Source organism: Psittacula echo (genome assembly GCF_963264785.1).
Source record: "Psittacula echo genome assembly, chromosome: 9".
NCBI lineage: Eukaryota > Metazoa > Chordata > Aves > Psittaciformes > Psittacidae > Psittacula > Psittacula echo.
The window spans coordinates 22795344-22808503 of record NC_137745.1 but is presented as its reverse complement, the minus strand read 5'-3'; the positions used below and the strand labels follow the sequence as shown (position 1 = coordinate 22808503).

The 13160-nt window shown below is 48.2% G+C and overlaps 1 protein-coding gene across 1 annotated transcript in view; it reads left to right on the top strand.

Annotated features, from left to right (window-relative positions):
• Window positions 1-13160, top strand: part of GRIP2 (glutamate receptor interacting protein 2) — a gene marked incomplete at both ends in the record, with an annotated part of 240882 nt that overhangs the window by 195869 nt on the left and 31853 nt on the right. Inside the window, 5 exons of the mRNA XM_080625585.1 lie at window positions 2144-2291; window positions 2987-3156; window positions 6717-6842; window positions 7724-7876; window positions 8088-8274. Coding sequence (XP_080481711.1) covers window positions 2144-2291; window positions 2987-3156; window positions 6717-6842; window positions 7724-7876; window positions 8088-8274 — 784 coding nt within the window. The remainder of the gene's footprint in view (window positions 1-2143; window positions 2292-2986; window positions 3157-6716; window positions 6843-7723; window positions 7877-8087; window positions 8275-13160) is intronic.

Sequence of the window (13160 nt, the reverse complement as noted above, 5' to 3'; positions counted from 1 at the left end):
CTTCATGGTGCCAAAGCAGCAATGCCAATTGAGTCCCTACAGTAAGGTTATTGCACGGCCTGCCCTGGCCTCTCAGTGTTTCTTTTTAAATTAGCTTGGGTATAATAGCCCCATGTTAAGCATGCCTCACAAATACTGCTGAATTGGAGACTCTTGACCTTTGATTTGAGCCAAGTCATTCCCTAGAATAATTAATAGAGGCTTGGCTTGGTATTTCCTCAACAAATGCCTCTATAAATAGAATTGGAGCAATTCTTGTCAATGCCACTGGAGATGAGAATTAAAAGGGGTAGAGGGGTTGTCTGTGCTGTGTGTGGTGGGAGGAGGAACTGGGCTGGAGGCAAGACTACAGTGATTTCCTACAGTCTTATTGATAACCTACGTTCTGGCATGGACCCAAAGCTCACTCTTCTCACCGTTGTGCTGAGACCTCCCTGGGAAACGCTTGGCAAAGCCAATAAGTTTGGAAGCTGTGTAAAACTGAGAGGAGCAGGGATTTCCTTTGCAAAGGAAGATCTATTGCTCCAGCAAGCTTCTATTTTCATTCCCTTCCTTCAGCTGGAGGGCTGTAAGTCTGTGTCCTTCCTCAGAGGATACGTGCTGGACACACATAGGCTGCAAAACCAACACAGTGTTAGTGTTGGAAGAGATCCTCAGTCTCTTGGTGCTTGCTTTGCTAACGAAGGCTGAAGTGCACCTTCTACAGGCTTTAACTGGCTGCTTTGTGCATCTTTTGATTGAACTGGGACTGTGCTTTTTGCCAGGGCCTCCAGTCCTCTTCGGTGGTCTGTTTCAACAGAGACTAAACAGTGTTTTATTTGAAGGCTACATAACCTTTAACATTACTGATTCTTCCTCCTTCCTCCCCTAGGACAAAGGGCTCTGTGAGTAGATCAGAGCCTGAACATCCTCTGCCTTATCCCAGGGGGAAATTTCCAAAGGAGATTTCTGTCTCCATAGACCCCGCATCTCCAACAAATCTCAGGAAAGACCCCACTGCAGCTCGGCTTCTGAGATCTGCATTAATGCTTCCGTTTCTCAGAGAGCAAGAATGAGCCATGCATCAAGTTTTGGAGCCAAGTAGCATCAGCATTTTTAGTGGAGCATAGCTCTGGAAGGGAAAAGCTTTACTATGAATAATTAAAGGCTGAGGAGGCATCAAGCTTTCAGAGGGCTCTGCTGGCTTTCCTTCAAAGTGGATGGCTGGGTTTTCATGAAATGATTTTGTGAGGGGGTCAAAACTATGCATAGGGTGCTGGTTGTGGGATGTCTGGTGGTGATAACACGTTTGTGAATCCATCCTCTTTATGATGGCTTTAGGTAATTTGGAAGCAAATGTGTAACAGAGGTGGAGGGAATTTCTGTCTAATCAGCCAGAGACACAGGCTTTCTTTTTCCTCCCCCTTCCCCAGAAGAGATGAATAGGTGTTGTGCAGGCTTATGCTAACAGGGGCAATTTCGTAGGAGTTCCATAGTTTTGCTTTCAGCACCTATTCAGCTTATTGCAGAAGTGCATCTTTTAAAGATGAGTTACCCCTGTATTGTCTGATGGGAAGAGGAGGCTTTCATAAGCATGCGGGTAGGTAGTGCTGTGTCTCTGCTCCCACTGTCGTACTGGAGAGGCTGGAATGAGGAGCTGTGGTGATGTTTTGAAGCTGGTGCTGAAGCACAGAGGAGTTGGCTGACTCTTGTGCTGGTCTCCAGCAAACAAGACTTCTGAGTACTTCAGAAAGTGTGATCTTGTTTCTTTCTTGTTTGCTTGGGAAGAAGCTTATAACAGTGATGTCCTTCTGATCTTCCTTTTTTGTGCTTTTAATACTGCTGATGTGACTGCTGTCTTTGAGCAATCTCTTCCTTGATCTTGCTATTTAACCCCAAGGCGGGTTGTTTTCGTGAGTGAATTGTTGTACTGTGTCTCCATTATCATATATATTCTATGCAGAATCAGTTCTGCTTCTTGAATTTTCTTCTTTAAGTAGTTTACATCTTTGTTAAGTTACAACGTGACACAGACTGCAGAATGCTCAAACTACAGGTTCGCTGATGATATACACAACAGGTCAACCCTATTGGCCAACCCTTTGCTTTTAGGAATGGAAAAGGCTGTAGGAAAAGTGTCTTCAGATGCTCTCTTGTTTTACAGACACTGTAGCAAATGCTTCAGGTCCTTTACTAGTTGAAATAGCGAAGAGTCCGGGGTCTACGCTGGGAATCACACTAACAACAACCATGCACCGGAACAAACAGGTCATTGTCATCGACAAGATCAAGCCTGCCAGCGTGGTGGACAGGTACAGACCAGAGCACAGTGCTTCTAGCTCTGCTTTTCTGTTCTCTGCTTTTTTTTTGTTCCCTTGTTGCTTATACACCATTCTCCGCTGCCTCTCCTCGAAATGCCCATGTCCACATGTTCTTAGCACTAAAAATATGTGATCCAACAGCAGTGGACACTCTTCAGTGGGCATGAATGTAACTCAGTGCATGTGAAAGCTGAGCTCTGATTTAGAAACCTCATATCTGACTGCCCTGGACCTGTGCAATGGCAAAAACCTATTCTGGAAACTTCTGGCTAGAGCCTTTTCCTGATGGGCAAGTCAGCTAGTCACCCTTCACATGGGGATACAGGATGACAAACTGTTATGCTCCCCTAGCTGTGGTTAGTCGTGTTGCTGAGCTGAACTCCTGGCTCGTAGGACTTAACTGCACTGCTGCATAAGCCCACCAAGTGAGTGGGTACTATTAAATGCTTAAAAGATCTTTCCCAAGCCGCCCTCAGCACTGACTCAAGCATGAACCATCTTAGTTGGTATTTTGGGCAGTGCTTGAACTAAAGTTTCTAATTGGAAGTAAGAAAAAGAGATATGAAAGCAAACCACATCAATTCACACCATAATTCACAGTTGAATTTTGCATGTGCCTGCTCCCAAGTGTAAGGACATGGATTTTGGCCATGTGTATAATTACTCTCTTGCTGTTTCCTTTGCAGATGTGGTGCGTTGCATGTTGGTGACCATATTCTCTCCATTGATGGCACGAGCACAGAACACTGCTCCTTATTAGAGGCAACTCAGCTTTTAGCTGCCACTTCAGAAAACGTGAAGCTGGAGATATTACCTGTTCACCAAAGCAGGCTGCCTTTGAAACCTCCTGAAACAGGTGGGTCCTCTCTGCAAACACTGTTGGTCGCCCTCAAAACTCACTTGAGGTCCCTACTGGGGTTCTTGCTGCTTTTGAATGCTGGCAACAGACTCCAGAGACATCTGTGGAAGGGGAAAAAATGATGTTTTGATGAAATGCATGTGATTAGATGATGTTCTTCAAGGATGTGAATAGGGAAAAAAAAGGTAACATCTGTGCTTGAATGGGGAAATTGGAGCTGGGAATCCCACAGTTTCGCAGTGCTGAGTGCTGTGCAAACTGCTTCCTTAGTACCTCAGATAAGAGACTTTAATGGAGAGGGAGAAAAAACAACCTTGGTGCTGGCAAATGTATTTCCAAGCTGAGATTTCATTTGCTGATGCCCGGTGAGGCTTTGTAAAAGACATGTCAGTAGCTAGGCAGGGTCCTGCTGGACTTCCATAGGAAACCAATCCATAAGCATCTTCCAGGCCAGCCAGTTTTGAGTGGCAGCTGTGTCTGATCAGCCAGGAGTAGGGTGAATGCATCCCCTTTTGCAACCATTGTCAGTCACTTGTGTCTTTAATGATACTGTGCACAGTAGCCCTGGGCACAACTCTTTTCTCCATCCACTTGGGCAGTTTGGGGAGAGGAGGGAAGTATCTGTGTTGTCTTCTTTAACATGAAGCAGTGAAGCACAAAATCTAATAACATCTCCATGTCTAGAAATAAATCTCTTGCATGTCCAGTCCGATTTGTGCAGAATTAGAGCAGTTTAACAAGGGGGGTGGATGACTTGACCTTTGTGCCCAAGAAAAAATGGAAAGCTATAATCCTTTTTCAGTGGCTGTTAAAATGAGCTATTCTCCTCCTTCCATTAGTGCCCTGGTCCTAATCTTCATTTAAAATACATTAATTCAGCAGCAGCTCGGGAGAAGGACCTATGAAGGGACAGCTCGGTGTGTTCAGGACCTTTTTACCCAAACCTCCATACATCAGATCAGTTTGCTGTGACAGAAATGCAGAACATTAACTTGGGACAAGAACTGCAACACATGAATAGGAAAAATAAGGGATATAAGAGCTGTTTTCACTTTAGATTGTTGGGGATCACAGGGAAGGATGCTGTTCATCCATGTGGCTGTTAGGAGGCAGAGGTGTGTGGTTGGAGACCAGTGCTTGGGCTTGAACCTTCACCAGTGCTGGTGGGGGTGATGGGGACATGAAGGAGAATACTTTGGGCAAGAGGAGCAGTGCTCCTCAGTGGTGTAACCAGCCACAGTGAGCAGCTGAGGAACTGCACCAAAGCTGACCAAAGCCGGGTTTGGACCTGGGATAGATGCTGCCTTCTGCTCGTGATGCCAAGTGCCAGCTCCACAGGCTGCTTGCTTGGGGTTTAGGGAAACAAACAGGGGCAGTAAGGAAAAATGGGCCATGCAGAAGCAAACTGTCGTGATTGCCAAGAGAGTGAAGCCTGGGGGAGGCAGCTGAGGAGAGGAGACTGTGCAGACCCTGCTGAGCACTTGCGGTGCTGCTCAGCCTTTCCCTCGTGTGCCTGTATGGGGCTTGGTGCTATGTTTTTAAATAGCAGCTTCTCATGCAGTTACAATCTGGTTATTGAGGAGGTGCAGAGGGAGCTGGAGCTGCGGCAGCCATGGAAGAATACAGCCTGATGCTGAAGCAGGGATTTGTCAAACTGAGTTTGCTTTCGACGTGGCTCTGGGGGTATTTGGAGCGTTCGGGGGAGGATTATGCCCTGCTCACAAGATCAACAGGAGCAGATGGTGCCCAGGAGCGGTGCTGGGATGGATGGGTTTCCTCAGGCAGGGATGATGTGTGAAAGCTTAGGGAAGACTGATGTAGGTTTTTATCACCGAATTGTCCAACATCTCTTCTCTTCCCCAATGCACTGACAGCTGAGTTTCAAAGGCGCTTTTCTCTCTGTTGTCAGATATGTGCTAAGAACTTATAGACAAATGGCTTTAATTACTATAAATGGATTAAATGATTTTGTATATATGCCCATAAGCTCTGTCCCTCATGTTCAAAGTGTTTAATTTTATTAAGCACTTTCCTTTTTGTCTCAATATAGCTACATGTATTAATTTGATTTTTGTTTTTAAAAGCTGCCTGGCTCTGAATTTACTTTTGAATCCACAAATAAAAGCCCCAGAGCTGGAAGTGTATTTTTCAAGAGCTTGATAGACTAAGTGCTAAACTCACTGAATGCTTAGCAGGCTAAATATAATCACTTTATTGGTTGGCAAACCTGACCTAAATGATTTGATGCTTGTGATGCACACACACAGAATGGATTTCCACTGTTGAAGGCACTTACAGATGACCTTTAGATGAGATCTCTAGGTGGACTCACTCAATAAACTGAGTCCCTGTGCCAGGTTTGCACCCTCAGGCAGCTCTGGAAGTGCCAGCGCTGGTGGCATTTCTGCCTGCTTGGAGAACACAAAGCCTGGAGGAGATCTCATCCTGGAGAGGCTGTTGTCAGTCACTGCATGTGGGCACAAGGTTAGGAGCTCTGGGATAACTCGTGGCTGCAGTGATGCTCCTCTGTGAGACGCTGTTCCTGCTTTGCTGAATAAAACAGATGCTCGCAATCTTGCTCATTAGCCAGCAATTCCTCTCGGAAGAAAATAGATGCAGACAGCATGGTGCTGAGATTCAGGAGAGAAACCCCAGTGCTGCTGGGTGAGGAAGGACCAAACTGACCCTGTGCTAAAGGAGAGAACAGAAAAGGGATCTGTGCCACTGTGAGGCACTTCAGAGGAGACCTGTGGCATCGTGACTTGATGTTGCAAAGCCGAAGTTCCTGAGACAAGGGATTTCCAGATGATGGCTGTCACGCTGCAGCAGATTGCTGCCAACGTGTGCTGGGCTGGGGTTAGGGTTGAAGTGAAAGCAGCTGTGAGCCCGTGAACAGTCTGCCATGATGGTGCCGTGTTTTAATTTAAGAGATGCCACACTCTTGGCATCCTTTCCTGTGTCAGTGGCCCTCTGTAATTGCCTTAAGCAGCAGTGATAAAGTCCCTTTTGTTCTGGGGAGCTGGAGGCAGCCCTCTGCTACTCCTCTGTTTCATCCATATGTGCATTCCCAGCCAAGAGCAGCTGCTAAACAACCAAACATTGATGCTAAGCAAAGCGGTCCTTGGCATGTGTGAAGGTGTTGAGCCTTGTCCCAGGGAGGGCAGCAAGGTGGGAAACAGCACAAGGAGATTTCCCTGGTACTGTCAGGTAACACTGATGGGGCCCCTATGGGAAACCTGTGGCTGGATGGAGCTTCTGCACCTCACACAGCAGACTGCAAATGGTAATGACGTCTGTGTGCTCTCAGCATGGCTTAGTCAGGCCATGGGCTCAGGATGCAGAGGTTTTTATGGGGAAGGGGTGATTTCTGCCACTTGGCATCAAGTGTCATGAGGTTACGTAAAGATGCATTTTTGCTGCTGCTGCTTGCTGCACTCTGACGTGTTTCAGAGCCAGGATGAGGCTCTCTTCTACAACCTCCTGGCTCACGCTTCTTACCTCTCCTTTCTCGCGCTCCTCCTGCCTGTGGCGATTTCTGCTCTCCTGGGTGCCATCAGTCAAGGTGCAGAAGAGTGACCACCACCACTGCTGGGACCCCTGCGTCAACTACTGTCACACCCACCACCCCGGGCACTGCAAGACACCCACTTGGAACCAGGCGGCTGGACAGGATTACTGCAAATGTAACCTCAGTGCATGGCATTGCCCCCATCCCTGCCTGTGTTCATTCCTGTTGTGCCCCTCCATTTCCTTAATACCCAGCTCCATAGCCTGGCTTGTCACTTGTTTCTTTCTTGGTCACCTGGGTCTGTTTCCACCGGTCCAGTGTTGAGGTGCAGTATCTACAGCCCAGCACAGACCTGGTAACTGCAACCAGAGCAGGGTGCTGGGCAAATCCATGCTCCCATCCTCTAACCCCACATCCCAGTGCCTGGTTTCTTATAGCAAAAATGAGTGTGACAAGGAAGGCATCTCTGCTGATGTGTGGGAATGTGATACGACAACACACCCAGCTCAGCCCTGGTGCCACACAACAAGTTAGCAACAGGATTTTGGCTGCTTCAAAGTCTGTAAACCCACCTCCTGCAGGACACAGGCTCTGTGCAGCCCCAAGTTTCTTGTGTTATGGCAATAAGATAGCGAGGAGAAAACATTGCACTGTGTCCGAAGCAAACAGGGCAGCCCCCTGGCCCAGCAGCTCAAGTTCAAGCTGTGGTTTCTCTTTGTATGTGTTTCAGGTTCATTAGTGCCATCGTGCCAACCTGCTGTTGGCTGCCCTGCATCTGTGATGCATTTCTCACCTGGTGGCCTGGATGCTGCAGTGACAGGCAGCCCAGTCACTGGGGTCACTGCACACCAAAAAGCAATGTCCATTTGGGGTCCAGGCCCACCCTCACAGCTCTCCTGGAGCTGCAAGCCCAGGACAAGGTCTTTACCTTGTCTTGAGTCCTGGAGCTGTGAAGGAAGAGGTGGTCTGAACCCCATGGGTGCTTGATGAGCTCTGAGGTGAACCCACTGCTGCACCTCTTAGTGCATGCCCTTAACACGCTCTGTATTTCCCCAGCTCTGGTGGCTGCCAACTTCTCATCTCCCACCATGAACGCGCAGGGCTTCCCGTGCCAGAACTCGAACACGCTACCTCGCAGCTCCCACCCCATGAGCCCCCGCACCACCATGCTGAGGAGGAGGCAGAAGAAGAAGGAGCACAAGAGCTCATGTAAGCATGGTGGTGGGCTGGGTTGGATGGCGTGGGTGTGCTTGCCTTGCTGGCTTTAGCGTGGACAATAGCCAGGGTATAACCGCAATCTCAGCACTGTCAGTGCCTCCCTGACCCTCGCTCGCTGTCTCCATCACTGCCAGACCAAGGTCTGTGACCAGATCTGCTACATTGACCATACCCTGACCTTCTGCCTCTCTCCCCCTCTCAGTGTCACTGGCCTCCAGCACAGTGGGTCCTGGCGGGCAGATAGTCCACACGGAGACGACAGAGGTCGTGCTCAGGGGAGACCCTTTGAATGGCTTCGGACTTCAGCTCCAGGGAGGCATCTTTGCTACCGAAACCCTGTCTTCCCCACCTCTCGTCCGTTTTATTGAGCCCGACAGCCCGGCAGAGAGGTTAGAGACCTTGCCCTTGGATGCTGATGGTGCTGCTGCTGAACATTTCATGGTTTGGTTTGTTTTCTCTCCTCAGAGGCTCATTTAGATATTTACTCTCATCCTTGTAATATCTCCCATTCTTCACTGGGCATGGTTTACTGTCACTGCCATTTCTGCACTCGTCGGCTGACTGCGGCCTCCCTCGCATCCCAGGTGAACGTCTTGGCACCAGGCTGCGGCTGTTCTGGGAGGAGGAGGAGGAGGAGGAAGGGAGCGTGTGTCTGTGTGAGAGTGCCATTCCCATTCGTTGTTGGGGTTCTTTTTGCCTTTCTCTTGGAAAGATGAAGCTTTTGTCTTGGTGCAGAAAGGGGAAAGATCCAAACTAATGGGTCCAGCAAAGTGTTTTCTGCCTGGTTTCATCATAGTAGAGCCCAGGTGTGTAAACTGGCCTTAAAGCCAAGGTTTTGAAGTGCAGAGGAGGGCTCTGATTGAGCAGCAGGTAGGTGCTGCATTTAGGCACTCTTGCTTTCAGCTTTGTAATGCTGCAAAAAGAGCAGAATGGAGGAGCAGCATTAACTGCTGTGTGTCACTCCCTGGGATACTGGGAGCAATGACTGCTCTGGGGAAGTCTCGGAGGGCCCCATCAGTGTGGGGTGATGTTTTGTGTCCCTAAGCCAGCCCTAGCTGGGGACACAGCACCCAAGGGAGTTGTGTAGAAGGGAAGGTGTCTGCAAAAGGCAATGCAGGTGCTTGCTGTGCAGAGCAGCTTCTCCAGGCGGCTGATGCAGAGGCTGCTGTTTGTGTTTGCGGGAGGAGAGGGACAAGGGGCTGGCAGAGAAAAACACTGGTCCTGAGTGATGCAGGTTAAGAGAGATTTCAGAAGCCCTTAATGCCTTTTTGTTTGTTTAAAAAAGAAGGTGATGGTGTTTTTGTCCTCAATTACCAGGGTGAACTTGGCTCACATTGCAAAGCACCAAACTGCTTCTATAAAAACAAAGCCTGCTGTCCCAGGGGACAAGGGAGATGTGCTGAAATCCACCTGGCTTTGCTTTATCCTCATGCCAAACCTGGAGCAAAAGCAGAAACTCGGGGTGCAATCTTGCTTGGCTCTAATGTGTCGCACAGGCTGCTCTCCCTCTCTGCTGCCCACTCAGCAGGACTCGTGTTCTCCTGGCTGCTTTCTGGCGCCAGGGAGCAATCCTCCCTGCATTTGCAGCCTGCATTTGATTTGGGGGTTAAATCACTGCAGTGGATTTCGTCCTCCCCTAGACTGTGCTGCTCTTCCTGGCTGGCAGGGAAGCAGTCTTTCCTCCCCACCTTGAAGTGCTGTGGGTTTGCAGCCAGGTGGAAAAGGGAGTTTTCATTTCACTTTTTGTTTCTTGCCCTTCTTGTTTGCTCTGTCCTTTCTAGATACCTTATTCCCTGCCCTTGAGAGGTTCTGCTCTACCTACAGCCCATTAGAGCTGTTTTTCTCCCCTGTACCAAGGGCTCTCAGCTGAGGCTGGGCTATACTCTTGTGCTGCAGTTGTTGCTCTTTGCTGAAGAGGGGGAGCAATGGGGGCACAGGGATCAGGATTAGCTGCCAGGGTTTGTCTTTGATGTTCACACACCCCTGTGCAAGACCTGTCAGTCTGAATGTGCTGTTGTACAAGTGCATGATCCACAATAGCTTTGTCCGTATCTGGCTTGCCATGGAGGAGCTGCCTCTTGGGTATCTAGCCGTCTGAGTAGTACTACCAGGGAGGAGGACGGCATCACCCTCCTTTCAGGAAGGTTGAGCTGCCTCATGTGTATTATCTACTTCATGGCAGGCAGTCTGTAGCCAAAGCTCTTGCCTTCCTGACTTATGGTTTGATTTACAGCCCATAGCTGGTAACAGATCTCCTGCCCCACCTGTGGTTTTGTTTCCTGGGTGCAAGATGAAGCCTTTGGGCTCTAAAAGGGACGGTGATTCATCCCCTGTTATCAGCAGGGAGGGTGGAATAGGAAGATGGCTGATGTCCCCTCTTTGTTGTCTTGGAACATGCACTTTTTCTGTCCTTCCTCCCCCTGCTGTCATTGATGGCAGTGGGAGAGTATCTGGCTTCTCCATCCAGGTATCCAAAATCAATGCTTGCTGCAGAGTTACATGTTTCCTAGCTCTGCTCAGACACAGTTGTTTGATCATGGTGCTTCTGGCTTTTAAGCATGAATACTTTGTGAAAGGAAGGTTTAGCAGCTGGGTGACAGCAAAGCTTTGTTCTTTCAGGGCTGGGACCCACCCCACTCACCAGCATGCACACACAGATGAGCATACACACACGGATGTGCACATCTGACCTGTGCAGGCCAACTCCAACACAGGTAAAGGCACAATGGATGGGTTTCTGCAGCTGATGATGTGTGGCTGTGGTCACAGCTGCTGCTGCTCGCCCCACAGCTGGAGGGACCATGCAGATACTGATGATGCTGAGTGAGATCTTCAGTGCATATCCTGCCCAAGGCTTGAATACACACTGCTCTGCATCTAGCTGCTCTGTTGCTGTCTTTGAGCCTGAGGAATGAGTTATGACAAAATGCAAATCTCTGCAGCCCCAGGGAGACATTCATAGAATCAGAGAATAGTTTGGGTTGGAAAGGACCTTAAGATCATCCAGTTCCAACCCCCAAAGACACTCCCATCATGGACTTCAGTGCATCCATAAGGCTGTCTTTCACTGCAGGAGATGCCTGTACTCTTGTTCTTTCTGATTTTAATGCACTTTTTCCATGATCTCAAAGCACTTTGTGAGCTCCGATCTTAGACTGCACATCTCTGAGATAAACACCCTCTCTTTGGGAAAGCCATCCAAAAGGTTTGAGCAGGATCATACAGCAGAGCCAAGGAGAGGTTTGCAGGAACCTTAGCTCCCCGGGCCCTGCTTCCACCACAGGAGCACATGACAACAGGAAACTGGTGTCACTGGAATTATTGTGAAGGGTTAACAAGGCACGTTGGGTCTCTTTGCACTCAGGGAAGGAGCCAGAAGGCTGTGGCTTCACTCCACAAACTTTTATAAGCCTGCAAGACCAGGGCTTCAACAGCCGTGATTGACTGAGCCTAATAACAGGAGGAATACTTTTCACCTGTGACAGCTATTGGCTGTAAAACACCCAGGCAAATCCACCACGGGTGAAGAAACACAAGAAATGGGTCTTTTGTGAGAAGGCAGCTCAGGTGGGAAAGGTGGCAAACGTTTGCTTTGATGCTGTGTAAAAGTATCCTGTGATCTCCCAGCCCTTGTAGCTGAAACAATGGTGCCAACATGGATTATGTCTTGTGTGAACTTCAAATGACAGTGATGATCGTGTGAGGCAGTTGGTCTCTCTGAAAGGTGCATTGTGGCCATAGCAAGAGAGCTCTTGGTGCTGGAGGAGGCATCTCTGTCGCACTTCTTGCCATCTTCAGATTGGTAAGCGGGTATTTCCAAGTGCGTCTGTGTGGCTGCATAGCCACAAGTCCAGTAAAGGTCTGTAATTAAACTTGATATAATTTATTCACAAGGGTGGATTCATTTATACACCATGGAGTTGTCTGTCCTAATCCAGGCCTGCTTGAACAAACAATTCTGAATTGACATCTCATAAAATAGCCAGTGTTTTTCCATGGATGGCATGAACTCAGGCAGCAGTGTAAATATACTGCAAGTTTAATACCTCCCTACCAGCAAAATAACCTCCTTAGGCTCTCTCCAAGCTTGCTCATATCTCAGCTTTTGATGGGCCACCAGCAAAAACTGTTGTGCTTGTGCTTTTTTCTCGATTTTGATTCTTTTCTTCATAACCTGGCCTTTTACATAACATCCTGTTGTTTGGAGGTGAATCAGACGGCCAGTGTCCATTGCCTTTGATGTTGTCTTTGTGTGCCTGGAAGCTGTGGTACCATGTTTTCTTACAGTTGAATTGGGTGTGAGTGATGAATAGTGGCTGGAAGGGTTTAGTAAAAACCAAGCTGTCTTCCATGAAGTATGGGTGGAAGCTGACATATGGAAAGGGGGCGGTGAAGGATGTGCTTGATCATTAAGCAGAAAGGGAATAAAAGTTCTCTGGAGAAGGCTCAGAACAGGATAGCTGATGCCTTCTGGGAAACCTTTGTGGTAAAACAGCTCCAAATATTGAGGTGAAGCCTGGATTTGTTCCCATAACTCTCAACCTCTTTTGGAGACCGGTTTGTAGCTTCTGTTGATGATGGAAGAAGAATGGTTTCCCAAGCTCTGCTCCAGTGGCAGCCTTATAGACAGGTGATGAGTAGAAAAGATGCGGTTATAACAAACAACTGATGGAGAGGATGGAGAAGAAGGAAGATGAGCAATTGCCCATGGCCAGCCACAGGGAACACTACACTTGGTTTTGAAGAGCCATGGGCCAGCTCAGATTAACTGTGGGAAATCCTGTTTTACTGGTGTTGCAGTATATGTATCAAAAAAAGGAGAGGGTGGATAGTGAATGTAGTGGTTCATGTGTGGAAAAAACCTCGCTTATAAATAGAGGGGTCCCAAGAGACAAACCATGTGTAACCAAACCATGGTGTGGCAGTATCTCTCTAACAGCCTTGCCATCATTGTTTTCCTTCCAAATTAAACCCCCCTGCTGATCTAAACCAAAACCCCCAAAGGGCCAGCTGTGGTGAGCTTTCACAGCAGAGTAATATTGGTCTTTCGAGGCAGTTAAACAGTATCAATGTACATTTGGCTTCCAGAATTGCAAGGGATAAATGATTATCCAATTTGCTGAGACATTTCCGTGGGTTCATTGGATTGTAGCTTCAGTATTAGGCATATATTAAGCAGAGGAATCTGTGTGATTTTCAGTGCCATTGGGTTTCAGAGTGTGCGGGCACCTGGGAATAGGGGAGGATAGGGTCGATGGGCACATGCCCTTGCCTT